Here is a 14,681-nt window from a genome sequence, read left to right on the forward strand (position 1 = left end):
CCGGAAGATATTCAACNCGGAAGTGAACATCGATTTCCTGTTTAAACCGGAAGTGAAATTGAAAATTTGACTGTACCGTTTTGTTTACTTTCTTAAACTGTCTTTGCTCAATTTTTTTCAGATTAATCAGACAAAAAGCAAAAAAAATGAAAAAAATGCAAAATTTGGCAAAAAAAATGTCTGCGACAAATTTTCGAATTTTGAAATTTTGAAACTGCTATTCTTTCAGATTTTAACAGTAGATTCCAAAAATGCAAACCCAAAGAAAATCGACCCAAAAATACGACTTCTAGAGCCGATTATCTATTCTTGCACATATTGAACTGTGGCACTTCCGGTTTTGCAAAAAAGATCCAAAATATATTTATGCACATCGTCGCCTATATCTAAGGTTCGTGAACGTTGAAAGGTTGCTGCAACTATTGTAGTCTAAGCTCAGGAAGGTGTGTAAAAATCGAAAAAAAAAAAAAAAAAAATGAATTGACATTTCGATAACAAACTGGGACTTTGCCGTAGCAAAGTCCCACAATTATAAAACCTGCTAAATCCTCAAGAATACTGAGATTCTATCTAATACTGACTGGGGAGCTGATAGATAGGTCCTTCTCTAAATATATCAATCTTGTGTTTGTTTCAAGATAAACTATGGCAGCATGGATCAGACTGTCCATCCTCTAGCTAGGAGCTTGATACCATCCATAATCAAGAAACGCAAATCATTAAAGGTGAATTTCGCACAACTCTAGTTGAAAGTTAGAACTTGTTAGCAATCAAAATGGCATCTTTACTGCATTGACTCTGAGCCTTGTGCTATTTCTTCATTTGGAGTACATTATTTTAGGTTCTTGTCTTGTTTTATTTTGAACAAATACTTACTGCCATGTTATTAGATTCTGTAATGGATGTTTTCGTTGTTGACACATGTATATATTTACCCGTAAATAAATGTCGTAACTACAAAATAAAAATTCATTGAAATAAATGGAGCAGAAAGGGAATCTTTATACTATCCATTCAAAATGGAAAATATGTACTTGTGTAATGTCATACAGAACAGAATATTGTTGTCATTATAATATAGGCCATGATAGAGCTTCCCCACTGATATATATTAAACAGCACCATAGTGAAAAGACTTAAATTTCATAACATAAATCTCTGCTTGAATAAAGATTTACATTAGAATGTTGTCAACATTAACATGGTGTCAATTGTTCTTATTTTTGAATGATTTAATATTAAATAAATATAAGATATCAAGTTAAAGTATACTATCATAAGACTTAAAAATGTCATTTTTTTTTCAGATGACATTCTCAACGGGCATTTATTTCAGATGACATTCTCAACGGGCATTTATTTCGGATGTGAAATCTGTAAAAACTGCATGTGATAATGTCAATAGTGTTCAAATGTAACCTTCTACTGTACATTCTTGCTAAATTCCTGGGGAAATGTATGTGTAAATTTAATAAACTTAATTATCTCATTAAGCAAATATCTGGGACTATATATACTTTCAAAGCTTAAACACTATGCTACAATATAATATTGGAAATCTAAACAGTAGAAATTGATAGAAACGATATGTATCCATGTAATAGTAGGCAAATATACAAGGACATTTGATTTTTCGCTGATGGGATTATGTTTTCTCTTTTGTAATATAATGTATTAAAGTGTTACATTTTTTAAAATGGTTTTATATAGAACAATAATTAATGCTGGATAGGCTTTTAATATAAAAACTTTGGGAGGATAGTCAAGGCTAGGTATAGAGTGCCTGTTATCTATTTCAAACCCCTTGATTATCTATTGAACTCTTCCACACATGCATATTTCTATCAATATGAAACTGTATATATGAGTATGTATAATTGGAACAGCTTATTTCTAAACATTGGGGGATGCGGGAGTGTTGATTGTTGCCTTGATAACTATGAACTTTATGTCTCTATTAAAACAGTAATTAATACATGAATCATAAAAGTATCAAATAAAAAAGATGCTGGAGTTTAGCTGAAAGAGCATGAAGAATTATTGTTGCTATCAATCAGGTACTCTCATGGAAGCCTTTGTTTTGAATCCAGAAGTGAAGGATTGAAGTTACGCCATAAAAAAATCTTAAGATTGTTTCAGGTATGTGACTATGTGAAATGTACATGGTATAAGAGACTGTTGATAAAGAATTAGAACAGTGGTTTATTAGAAGACAATAGCTAATCAATAATCTTCTTAATGCAGAATCTTCTTTCAAACTAAAGCAGTATATGTAGTAGATTGTTGAAAAGTTCAAAAAAATATTGGTTGCTAAGTATTGTAAAGACACAAATATTATCTTTTTGTATGAAGGTAAATTGAAATAATCAATAATAAGTAAAATATGGTTAATTTTCAACAGATGATATAAGTTTAAATGCTAATATTAGACCTCTATCATATATCTTTGAGGATGACAAAACAACAAAATGACATTATTTCTTAATCCTTTCATTTACTAATGTGAAATATTTAAAGCTGTACATATACACCATAATATGTTGTGTATTATCGTCTCTTCAAGATATTTCTACCAGGTTTCCAAAATAAAAGAAATCCAAAGAAATTCCAATATTTTCAAACCAGCAAATCAACACACTTGAGAGTAGCTATATTTTCGTTTGGTTTTGTAATGAAAAATCCACACAAAACTGATTACAGAGTGCCCTGAAAAAGGTTGTTTTGATTGATGAACATCCATGATCTCTAGTGAACTACTGTCCAATCAATTTACTGATAGAGGTGTGTCTGAAATAAGGATTGTCTTGTATCTGTTTCTTATATTTTTGGAGAATTGTATAAATCATGTAAAATTGTAGCATGCTTTTAGTTGCCAGCATAAATAGATAACCAACATCATATAACTGTATTAACACAGCCTACTATAAATTACAATGTATCTATAAGAGATAGAAAATCATATGAATAAATATATGCACTGCACTAACCTGTATAACTTGTCCATATAAGACTTTACGTCCAAGTTGACGTTTCTGTTCAGAATCATTGTCTTCACTTTCAGAATCAGCAGTTATTTTAGCTTGAGCTACAGAGTTCTTTAAAGCAATATCATCTGGTCTATCATAAGACTGAGCTTGTAATTTTCTGTATCTTTTATTCAGTTTATATCTATTGGCTACACATATTTGGAATGATATCACTAAAATTGAACAATTTAACTTGATAAAAGTTTTAAAGTAATCTGAAATAAAACAGTTCATGAAGAAACTGAAGTTATTAAATGTTTTAGAAAATAAGTTTAAATTCATTGATGTACTAATATTTGTATCTTCTGCTATATAGTTTAGATACTTGCATTAAAGGGATTGTAAAGAGGTTTTCTAAATTTTGTAAGTGTATCTGGAACAATGATAGCATCAACTTGCACCATTTCAAATTTTCAATGCGACATCTGTTGTTCTAACAATTCTACTAAAACTAAGTGTCACACCTGAAGTTAGATTCTAAATATGAAAAGTGTTCTGAATACCTGAAAATGAGCATCAATCAACTATTACACTATTATTTAGATGACTGTAACCCTTTGAGTGTGTTTCATGAACAAGTACCATGAAGTTTGTAACTTACCTTGTTGATCAGGTATATAAGGTCGAACTCTGTCTTGTCGGGAAGCAACTGCTATCTCAGAATGTACTGAACTGAAATATACATAATATTACACATGAATGTTATCTTGATATTTCATTCTCAACAGCAGCAAGTATGTCTTATCTTTACAAAAAATTCTTACTATAAAAAAGTATGGTATAAATGAAAATAACAAATTTCAGAATTAGATTTTTACTGAACTGGTAACTGCAGCTTAAAATACAAAGCTTAAATGTCAGTCACCTGACCACAATGATTGGCCTCAAAGTCTGTAGTTCCTGTAATTAAAACTGACTTGATCAGATTCTGACATTATCACAAAAATCATTCAAGTAAAATGGTCAATTCACAGAAAGAACGATAGGGCTAGAGAACCTCTTCTGAATCTCCTTAAGGATATTTCTGACTAAAGATCTAGATTTAAATATTATTTTTAACCTCTGTGTAGAATATAATGGAAATTTGATACAGTCTATATAATGCAGATTGTAATATAATCTAATGAATTGAATTAAAGGGCATTTCATGTACTCTTATGTCAATATATACATGTGCAATGTTATTTTTTTTAAACAAATGTTACTTTGAATAAACACTGTGGTTACAATCTAAATAATTACTAGTCCTTTAAAATACTAAGATGTTTTATTTACTTGAAGTTTGACAGATCTTTACTATATAGTGACAGCTGAAGTTGAATGTACTTAAAAGTGCTCTACAATAATAGGGCCTGGGATCCCAGTTTCCAAAACAATATAGGGAGATGTGACAGTCACAACCAACAGGGAGAGGCACAAGCTTATTAAGAAGACGTAAGAGAAAATTGGAGGAAGTGAGACAAATTGAGGGGGGTAGCGAGAAAATGTTGTCATAAGTAAGAGAATTTAGGGAGAAGTGAAAGAACTTGCTGTGACAGGACTTGGGCTGAAAGAAATTAGAGAATTAGGGAGATGTAAGAAAAATTAGGGAAAAGAGAAATTGAAGAAATTTGGGAGAAAATTAGGGTGAAGTTAAGACAAAATGAGAAGATGTGAGAGAACCTACAGAGAAGTGAAAGAACATGGATCAAAGTGAGATAATTTAGGTAGATGTAAGAAAAATTTGATGAATTGAGAGAACTTGGGGTGAAGTGAGAGACTTAAGGTAGAAGTAAGAAATTTGGGATGTGTAAGACATTGAAAAGATGTGACAGATAATATTGTCAAGTAAGAAGTCATTTTAACATTCTCATTTGATGAAATGTTGTTTGCTTTTAAGATCGTATCTGAATCAGTGAAACTATCATTAAATACCAATCCCACTTTAACTTAGAGAAAGTTTTAATTTTATTTCCTTGTCACTTGTACATTTCAATATGTTTTGTATTGAGCAGACGACATTTGTCCATTAAAAACAAAAACTTCATTATGTGTTCAATATTTCATTTGCTGCACACTGAACATTTTTCAAAAGAAACAGGATGTTTTACGCTTGTATCACGTAACCGTAACCACAGGGTTTAAACACAATTTTCAATTTAAAGTAATGCATATTGTGTCTCTTTTAGTTTAAGATAGAAAATGTTTTGCAAAAAAAATTTTATTCAAGCACAGAACAGACTAAAAAAATTTGTTCCCAATACAGTGGTTCAGAATTCCATTTTCAGACACGTTTTGTTGTTAAAACAATGTTTCAATTGAAATAATGTTTTGCAGACAAAAGTCTGTCGATTGCAATAATGACTATTTTTCAACCAATCAAGACTTGGAACCATTCTTAAGTTTGTTATCAATTACCATGAAAGATACATAATAAAGGTTTACCAACATACATATTTTTGTAAGTGCAATTAAGCTACTTTTTATCTTTTTTAAATCCACCTACATCAATACTTTATTTTTTGTAACAAAATGCATGAATGATAAGGGGATGGTTTAAAGGGAGAGTCTCAGATATGCTATGCCTAATATGTTTATAAATACACTATAACACATCCTACAGGACTTTATCTCTTGAATCCAAGCACCCTCAAGGTCTGCATTGCATTGAAAAAGGGACTAAGGTCATTCTTTTGACTTCAAAATCAGATCAAAATTGATCCATGTTTTTTTTTTTCGAGTGCAAACTACACCAGCTATTTACTTCAGCCCATTTGATACAAAATTTGTTGTAATTTATACCTTGTATACAATATCATTGGCCCATAGATGCCACAATCTGCTTTACAGACCTATCTGGGACTATACCTTAAAAATAGTTTATATAGGCCTACATGCTCACCAAACTATAAAAAATAACTGAACATCCTATTGACACAATACAAAGGATTGGAGGGTAAAAGATTATTATGTCGCAGACTCATATTACATACTGTATTGAAAGGTAAATATACCTCTCACAAACATAATAGAATTAGATGATAGCCTGTTGTCAAAATTATTCTCATATTGTAGATCCTAGTAATCTTAGCTCAAGATATTATCATTTGAATCATTTACAAATTAATGAACAGCTCATCAATTTAAACTAGTTCACAAGCAATTAATTTCAAAGTTAAGTACACAATCAAAATATATTGCAGTTCAATGAGGAAAATTTTGTCTGGAAAGTGCCATCATCTTACTCTTTTTATATAATTTCAACTGTCAAGAGATCTTTAACATGCACAGCCAGCAGCACACAGGGTCTCCGTATACTGTCCAAATGGAACAACTAGAAGCTATTATCATGCCAGCCATTATAACCTGCATCACTGACAAGGTTGAACATTAACTCTTCAGCTTAGCGAGCAAGCATCTAACTCACTAAATCAGTCAGCTCCCTACAAATCACAGATATTTAAATGACCATTGGAACGTTAAAACACGAAAACCAAGAAATGAAAGAGTTAAATGTCTATATTTGTACATTACTGATTCAACAAGGTATTTTTTGAATTAATAATTGTCAAATTATCTTGACATTCTGCAGAACACAGGGCTCTAAACTGTCAAGAGATCATTCAAGTGCACAAAAGATTAGTGAGCAAGAGTCAACTGCCATATAAATTGAACAGTGAAAATAAAGTTCAAGGTATAAATCTATCAAAATAAAAGTGCAATTGTAATATACATTGTCTGTAAGTTTCGGTACATATTACTAATTATGTATTAATCTTAATTAAAGTTCAGTCTTGTAATATTGGTCATTCCGTTACCAAGCCAGTCATTTCGTTACTCAAAGTAATGTCATATTGTTTAAAATCAGAAACAATGCAATAAAATATAACTAACTTCAATTTGATTACTTTTCTTTCTACAAAATATTTCCTTAAAAACCTATAATGTTTGTAATTAAGGTACCTGTTAAAACTTGATCATATGAGACAAAAGACCTCAAAAAGACCTTATAACCCCTAACTTTTTCATATCATAAGCTAATTGAAAAGCATAAAAATATATTACCTAGAACTACAGTATACTAGTAAATTCTCCACAAGTATCAACTTGTAATGCACTGAGCTAACAATGATCAGTTTCAGAAAGAAGGGCCTTATTGTACTGTATTACAGTGTAAGTTGATTTCTGGAGAATCTAAACTAACCATGCTAATGATTGCCAACAGTATATCTAACATATGTAGGCCAAGCAGGAGCAATTGAATTGTCAATATCCTACTGAGCAAACCCAACTGATTCTTCATTAGTTAAAATCTCATTTGGTTAAGTTTATTGTTTTCCAAAGTAATTAAATTAAGCTCATCATTTTAATTAAGTTATTGAACACTTTTTGAACTTAAACGACTTTAAGTTTGTGTTTAGGTTTGATTATAAGAATGGATAACCTTGACAACTATGAGGGCTAGGATAATCATGGTTGGAAATGATTGGTTTCAGCATTGCCACAGAAATTGGACTAAATAATTCCCTTTTGAAGTTCTTTCAAAACATGATGCTTTAGAATCAATAACCACATGAGTTTATTTTTTTTATTTTCAAAAGATGTGATATTATTGTGAAGAAAATGGTTATTAGGGTAATTTTTGCAATATATAGCTAACATTGGCATTTAACTATAAACAGTTTTATATATAATTCTATGGGAAAGATAACATCTATAGATCTAGGTCTGTAAATAGCATAAAAAACATGTATTAAGGATTTATATGATTAACTTTTATATTATATAACATCCTTATATACCATATTTAATAGTTATATATCCATATTAACTTCATATACCACAGTTATAAACCCTATTATTATTATAGAATAGTTATTATCACTTTTATATACCATCATTGTACACAGGTTCCTTACAAACCCAGGCTTAAATGAATTCATATAATCCATGTCACAAAAAACCGTCAATATATTTAACCATAAGGTTTTAACATAATAGAACTATAATTTCCAGAACTAGAATAATGCCTTCAAGACCATTTAGAGTAGGATACAGATTAAATGCAACCAAAATCAGTAAAAACATTGCTCTTTTATTAACTCAATTTTCTAGACTGGAGTGTCCCTTAAAATGTGGAAAGGTTTTAATGGATTATTAAAGTGCAAAGTAAACTGAAATGCCAGGAGCAACACTTCATGTTGGCCCATCTCAAAATGGCAAAATTAATGAAACTAGTATATAGGCCTTATTATAACACTCAATTCAAGTATTAGAATTTCAGTAAATTCAAAAATGTAAAGAACAAACCTCGATTGTTTTGACAATGCAAATCCATTGGCTTCTTCTGAATAAAGACAAACAACATCCCCAACACATAAAGTGTCATCCATGTCGAATAAAACAGTACAAAAATAAAATCACAGTTCACTAATTCTTCTAGTATAACATGGTAATTAAACAGTCACAATACTGAGATGACAAATTCTCTCTAACAATTAAAACCCCGTCCTGCTCAGTTGTAAATATAAAAAGACAAGTGAATTGCAATCCACGTTGAACGACATATCACCTTTCACAATAATTGAACGACTGAAATCCTACTCACAAAATGGTTGCTAAGGTACACAACACGTGTGGCTGTACGGATTATCAAACAGTTTATGATAGAGAATTATTCAGGCGTGTAATCCAGGGTTGATTTTGATATTGTTTATCGTACATTCTTATAAACCAATAAATTTCGCAATTTAAATCAACGTTTACAGTGTATGCGTTCTTTGTTTAAATGAGATACAAGTAGATGCATTACGGTTGCGGGAGGTGGGGTGAGTTGGAGAGGGACCAGTACATTTGTGTTGAGAAACAACTTTACTTTCCTTATGAACGTCGCTCCTCTCGAAGCATAGGCCACGGCCACTTATTCCAGATGTGTTACATCTTCTTCTTCAGCCCCAATGTCCCGTCGCCCGATGTTCTTTGATCGTCCACTCTTCCGTTTTCTCTGTTCCAGCATAGCGATTGTCTGGTTTTGCTACTTGATGGCTTCCACAGTGAATGACCAATACATCACAATCTACAGCGACCAATCCTATCTTCAACTGGCGGTTGGTGGGTACGCTGGCATTGGTCATAGTTACTGATGGTGCTGGGCCAGTGGAACCGGAGGATCGGGCAACTGTTGATGACGCTCTGTACTTTCCTGGTGGTGTTCTTGGATAGCACTGGCTTGGCATCGGAATTGCACAGAAAAATCTTTACCTCAGAGCTCCGTATGTTCCTGCAAGTAGGCCTACGTCGCCATCGCCTTGCCAATTCTCGATCTGCGCCACCATTTTTGTCAATAATGCTTTACAGGTGATTAAAGACCTCTAGTTCTTCTAGCTTGCTTCCAGGCAATATGACTGGGTTTCGCTTTTAGTGTTGATATTGGGAATCTTGGTCTTGCTAATATGAATCTTGAGACCAATATGTTGGGAGATGACTTCCAGTTCTGTGGGAAAACAGGGCTAGGTCGACTGCGAGGTCCAGGTGATCAAGCTCCCATAGTCTTCATTGCATTGGACCCCCGTTTCTTTAATGGAGTGTAACACTGCAACAGTTGTCATCTTCATGGACCGGTTGATTTCCTGGACGAAAAAAATGGTAATGGGAGGCAGCCTTATCGAACTTTAGTCCGAACCTGAAAACTGTATGCAAGCTGTTAACTGTGGACCACTCGGCAGTTTGAGTTTCGTATGAGTTTCCGATCAAGGTGACCAGTTTCATAAAGACGTAACAACCTCCAGAGGGTTCCTGGGTCAACGCTGTCTTTTATTTTCCCCAAAGTTTGAAGTTTATGAGTGACAGTTTAGCAGAAATACATCGGCAATGATTGTGGAAGATGGGGAGATACAAGGTGATGAGTAATGGTTTAGAGTAGATACAAATGGATAAATAATAGTTGTGATTGTTGATGAGTTATGTTCGTGATGGGATACAAGTCGATGAGTAATGATTGTTAGGATATACAAGTTGGGGAGTAATGGTTGTGGGGATATAAAAGGAGAGTAATGGTTGTAACATAGAACAAGAAATTTGATGACTAATGATTTATGAGTTGGTTGTAAGGAGATACAAGTTGATGAGTAATGGTTGTGAGGAGATACAAGTTGGTGAGTAATGGTTGTGAGGAGATACAAGTTGAAGGGAAGTTGTAAGGAAATGCATGTTGATGAGTAATGGTTGCAAGGAGATGCAAGTTGGTGAGTAATGGTTGCAAGGTGATACAAGTTGGTGAGTAATGGTTTTAAGGAGATACAAGTTGGTGAGTAATGGTTGTGAGGAGATACAAGTTGACGGGAAGTTGTAAGGAAATGCATGTTGATGAGTGGTTTTAGGGATATTGAAGTTGATGAATGATGGTCGTAAGGGGATACAAGTTGATGAATGATGGTCGTAATGGGATACAAGTTGATGAGTAATGGTTGTTAGGAAATATAAGTTGATGGGTAGTGGTTTTGAGGAAATACAAGTTGATGGGTAGTGGTTTTGAGGAAATACAAGTTGATGGGTTGTGGTTTTTGAGGAAATACAAATTGATAGGTGGTGGTTTTAAAGAGATACAAATTGATGAGTAATGGTTGAAAGGATATACAAGTTGATGAGTAGTGATTTTAAGGAGATAAAATGACATTCTGAATTGACAACTTGTTTCACATTATAGAGATGCCATAAAAACACAAATCATTCTGGTATAATATATATTTAATTAATTACATTTTTACTGCTCCTCTGCAGTTAATCTAACATGTGAATTTAATTTTGAATTTCAAATTCTATACAAAAAAAAAAAAAACCTTTTGTAACTCATACACGCATACAAACCACACATCCATAAATTGATTCAGACATTTTAAGCTCAACATTCATTATCACTTGACTGACAATAACACATTTCAATTTCTAATTCAACACCTATAATATTAAAAAGAAAAGTTCTAAATATTTGTTTTGCCCATGTGATATCCATATTATTAACATCCTGTTCAGATATGACTGATATATTGTCCTTATTGCTAAATGTTTTAGAGAAAGTTGATGATTATCTGAAAGATAATACAAACGTTTTTTAATTGAAGGAGAACAGAACAGTATTTATCAGATGAAATAGCAAATATTTAGACAACTTTATCTTTATCCTTATTATCCAGACTAAAAAAAAAAGACCATCTATAGCAATTTATATTCAACATTGTGCAAATAAATAAACAAAATAAACTTAGGTCCATCTTTTTGAGGCTACTTATGAATTAAAGTTCTGTTCACAACACAAGAGAATACTCTTAGTCTTGGGGTTTTCCACGACCCATATGTAGACTCTGTAATAATGGTAACAAGTTTGGAAGAATTCCAGTATCAGTGGGAATAGTTGCTTGTTGCACATCTCCACTGTTTAAGGCACTCTGTGGGGAATGGTTGGTACTTGGGAATGAAGGTGGTGGTATTGAAAACCTTTGAGCAGAAGATACAGATGGGATACAGGATGACTGTAATCTAAGAGTATTTTGTGGGTTAATTGCAGGAAGTCTGGCAGTATAGTTAGGCATTCTGTTCACCATTGCTGGCATCCTCATATTATTCATTTGTTGTAAATTATTTTGTGGTTCATAGTTCATACTGGGACTAGGTGCCATCATCATATTGGGCCAATACATAGCATTCTGTGGATCAACAGGCATCTGTTGCCCAAAGTAGCCCCATTGTGGTAGTATGGGATTAGGCATCATAGATGGATATGGACCAGCAGGTGACATCATACCAGAAAAAGAAGGATCCATTTGTGATGTCATCATTGATTGTAATAACAACTGTTGGTGATGTTGTTGCTGTAAATAGTTAATATTGTTTTGATTTTGATTGGCAAAGGCACTTTGGTTTAAGGATTGTTGCTGAGGTTCATTTGGATTAGCACTGTTGAGAACTGTTAGTGGTTCCTGCACTGTGTTGCTAGTAGCAATATGTGTATTCTGCTCAGATTCTCCTTCATTTTGATCTTTAGTTGGTGTTGGATGAATAACTAATGGAGCTACACGGTTTGTTTTAACATTTGTCTGAGTATTTTCTTCAACATTTTCACTTTCCTGAAAAAATATAGAAATAACCTATTTCCTAGAAAAACAATATTTCCGTAATGTCAACAAGCAAACAATTATGATGTAACAAACAATACTTGCTTATATTCTAAAACACAACATTTTATGCACTTGCAATGATTGTTACATAACAAGCCACTTTCCCATCTGTAAGACCTTTGTCAATCATATTATGCTTGATAAACTCAAGACAACTGTGCTATGAATATTACTTTACCTCTTTATCACCATCAACACCAATTTCACCACAGTCAGATTCATCTTCCTCATCTGAATTACCTAATTTACAAATATTTTATTGATACTTGGTTATTTGTACAGAGGACAAATCAGGAGACTACCCTTTTTGAAGTTTCAAAATCATAGATATGATTTAAAAGAAATCAGATGTAGACAGGGCTTGGTCAAATGTACAATTCCCATATGTTGCTTCTTCGATACCAGCCCCACAATCTAGGTATGGGAAACCAATATCAAAATGCCAGATACTATCTTGAACTAAGTCGAGATAACATGGCAAAAATGAAATGAAATGAATGGAGTTTTATGTCCTACTTTTCTGCACCATGTGAGCGAATGGAGATGGGCAACTCCATGCAGAATACAATGAGGGAAATTTTTCCAGGACAGCGGCATTAGCCTGCTCTTTTTTGATTTCCAACTGTCGAGGGATCTTCAACGTGCACAGCTTGTGGCACACAGGGCCTCGATTTATTGTCCCATCTGAACAACTAGATGCTGCATCACTGACCGGGGGGGGGAGGGGGGGGGAAAACCAGGTTGAAAAATCCAAAGGTATCATCTCGACCTATGCAGGGATTGAGGAATTTTAGTGTATATTACTTACAAGCTTGTAGTTTTTGTATTTCTTCAATAACTTCTGTTGTCATATTTATCTGTATTTCTACCTCGTGTAACTGATTGACTAATTCCACTGAACTTCCTGTATGTGACATCATTTCTTGTAAAATACGTTTTCTGAAAAAGAATGGAATTAATATGAAAATAAGAGGATTTTCAGACAATGTTTTTTGACATTTGATGAGCCATAAACTATATTCTTAAGAAAGATTTTAGGAGTATTCTACAATTAAGTGAACAAACCGTTTAAATTCAATTGCTTTAAGTGTCAACTGTAATTCCTCTAGTTGTAACTGAGATTCTTCTAATTCTTGAGCAATTCTAGCTGATAAATCAAATTCTTCTTCTTCATCATCATCTTCTACCTTGTTCTCTTCTTCTATACCCTTAAAATCAACAACAAAATATATAAATAAATCTCCCATTAATATAGACGGTCATCAAATATGTTTGGTTGGTAAATTCTATTTAAGCTTGATTAATCCATTGAATTTAAGTAAAATATTTCCACAACTATGATATGGAAGGTCTCAGGACCGATTCTTTAAATACCTTAATATCTTACCTTCCAGTAATTATCATCTATATTAAAACTCTGTATCATATTACATATTGCTCTTCTTAATTCTTTACTCTCATGATCAAATAATTCTAATATCTTGGGCACCCTAAAATTAATTTAATTACTGTGATTTATTGAGGCTAAGGCCTCTATAATAAATTCATTATTCCAATTATTGTGATTGGTGGGGCTAGGGCACTCTGTAATAAATCTATTAGTTGAATCCTGTGGGGTCTACATTTCCTGGGACATTGTGAATTGTTCAACCTACAAATTTACATTACCAAATATCATACACAAGGGAGAAAAAAAATAAAAATCCACATTTTTATGTCAATAAAATATATGCTTCAGAGGCTTATTCATTTCACTGCAAGACTTCAAATGTGTTGTATGATTATCATTTCATGTCTCTAATACTTTACAAACAATTCAAGAACATTTATATCATATCAGTTAAGTATTTATTCTACTTACTCTTCTAATGCATAAAGGGAAATAACTTGTTTATCTGGATACATAGAAGATACACCATAACTGTAAAATATATTACATTTTAAAATTAAGCATACCAAATGGACAAAAGCACTTAATTGTGGGACTTTGCTTTCAGCAAAGTCCCAGTTTGTTATCGAAATGTCAATTCTTTTTTTTTTTTTTTTTTTTTTCGAAATTTACACACCTTCCTGAGCTTAGACTACAATAGTTGCAGCAACCATTCAACTTCTCTAGACCTTCTATAGTGGCGACGTGTTCCTTAAGTATATATTGGAACATTTTTGCAAAACCGGAAGTGCCACAGTTCAACATGTGCAAAAAGTCGAAAATCGGTTCTAGAAGGCGTATTTTTGCATCGATTTTCTTCGGGTTTTCATTTCTACAATCATTTCTACAAATCTGACCTGATAGCACTTAAACAATTTCAAATTTCGAAAATTCGTAGCATACATTTTTTGGCCGATTTTCGAAATTTTTTGACCATTTTTCAGTTTTTTTCGGATTAATCTTAAATTTTGATAAAAGATGCATGTCACTAATGTAAACCATTTGACGTATTCAAAATTTTTGCGTCACTTCCGGTTAAAGTGGAAAATCGATTTCACTTCCGGTGAATACTCC

At 32.8% G+C, this 14,681-nt stretch overlaps 2 protein-coding genes across 2 annotated transcripts in view; both read right to left on the bottom strand.

Annotated features, from left to right (window-relative positions):
- Positions 1-8,398, bottom strand: part of LOTGIDRAFT_236387 (hypothetical protein) — a gene marked incomplete at its 5' end in the record, with an annotated part of 51,734 nt that extends 43,336 nt beyond the window's left edge. The window contains 4 exons of the mRNA XM_009067208.1: positions 877-954; positions 2,988-3,241; positions 3,628-3,698; positions 8,316-8,398. Of these exons, the coding sequence (XP_009065456.1) occupies positions 877-954; positions 2,988-3,241; positions 3,628-3,698; positions 8,316-8,398 (486 nt within the window). The remainder of the gene's footprint in view (positions 1-876; positions 955-2,987; positions 3,242-3,627; positions 3,699-8,315) is intronic.
- Positions 8,399-10,733: 2,335 nt separating this feature from the next.
- The window catches only part of LOTGIDRAFT_236388 (hypothetical protein), a gene marked incomplete at its 5' end in the record, with an annotated part of 7,118 nt that continues 3,170 nt past the window's right edge, over positions 10,734-14,681 (bottom strand). The window contains 6 exons of the mRNA XM_009067209.1: positions 10,734-12,127; positions 12,357-12,418; positions 12,987-13,117; positions 13,244-13,386; positions 13,566-13,668; positions 14,040-14,099. Coding sequence (XP_009065457.1) covers positions 11,330-12,127; positions 12,357-12,418; positions 12,987-13,117; positions 13,244-13,386; positions 13,566-13,668; positions 14,040-14,099 — 1,297 coding nt within the window. The 3' untranslated portion in view covers positions 10,734-11,329. The remainder of the gene's footprint in view (positions 12,128-12,356; positions 12,419-12,986; positions 13,118-13,243; positions 13,387-13,565; positions 13,669-14,039; positions 14,100-14,681) is intronic.

Source organism: Lottia gigantea (assembly GCF_000327385.1).
Source record: "Lottia gigantea unplaced genomic scaffold LOTGIsca_80, whole genome shotgun sequence".
NCBI classification, from domain to species: domain Eukaryota; kingdom Metazoa; phylum Mollusca; class Gastropoda; family Lottiidae; genus Lottia; species Lottia gigantea.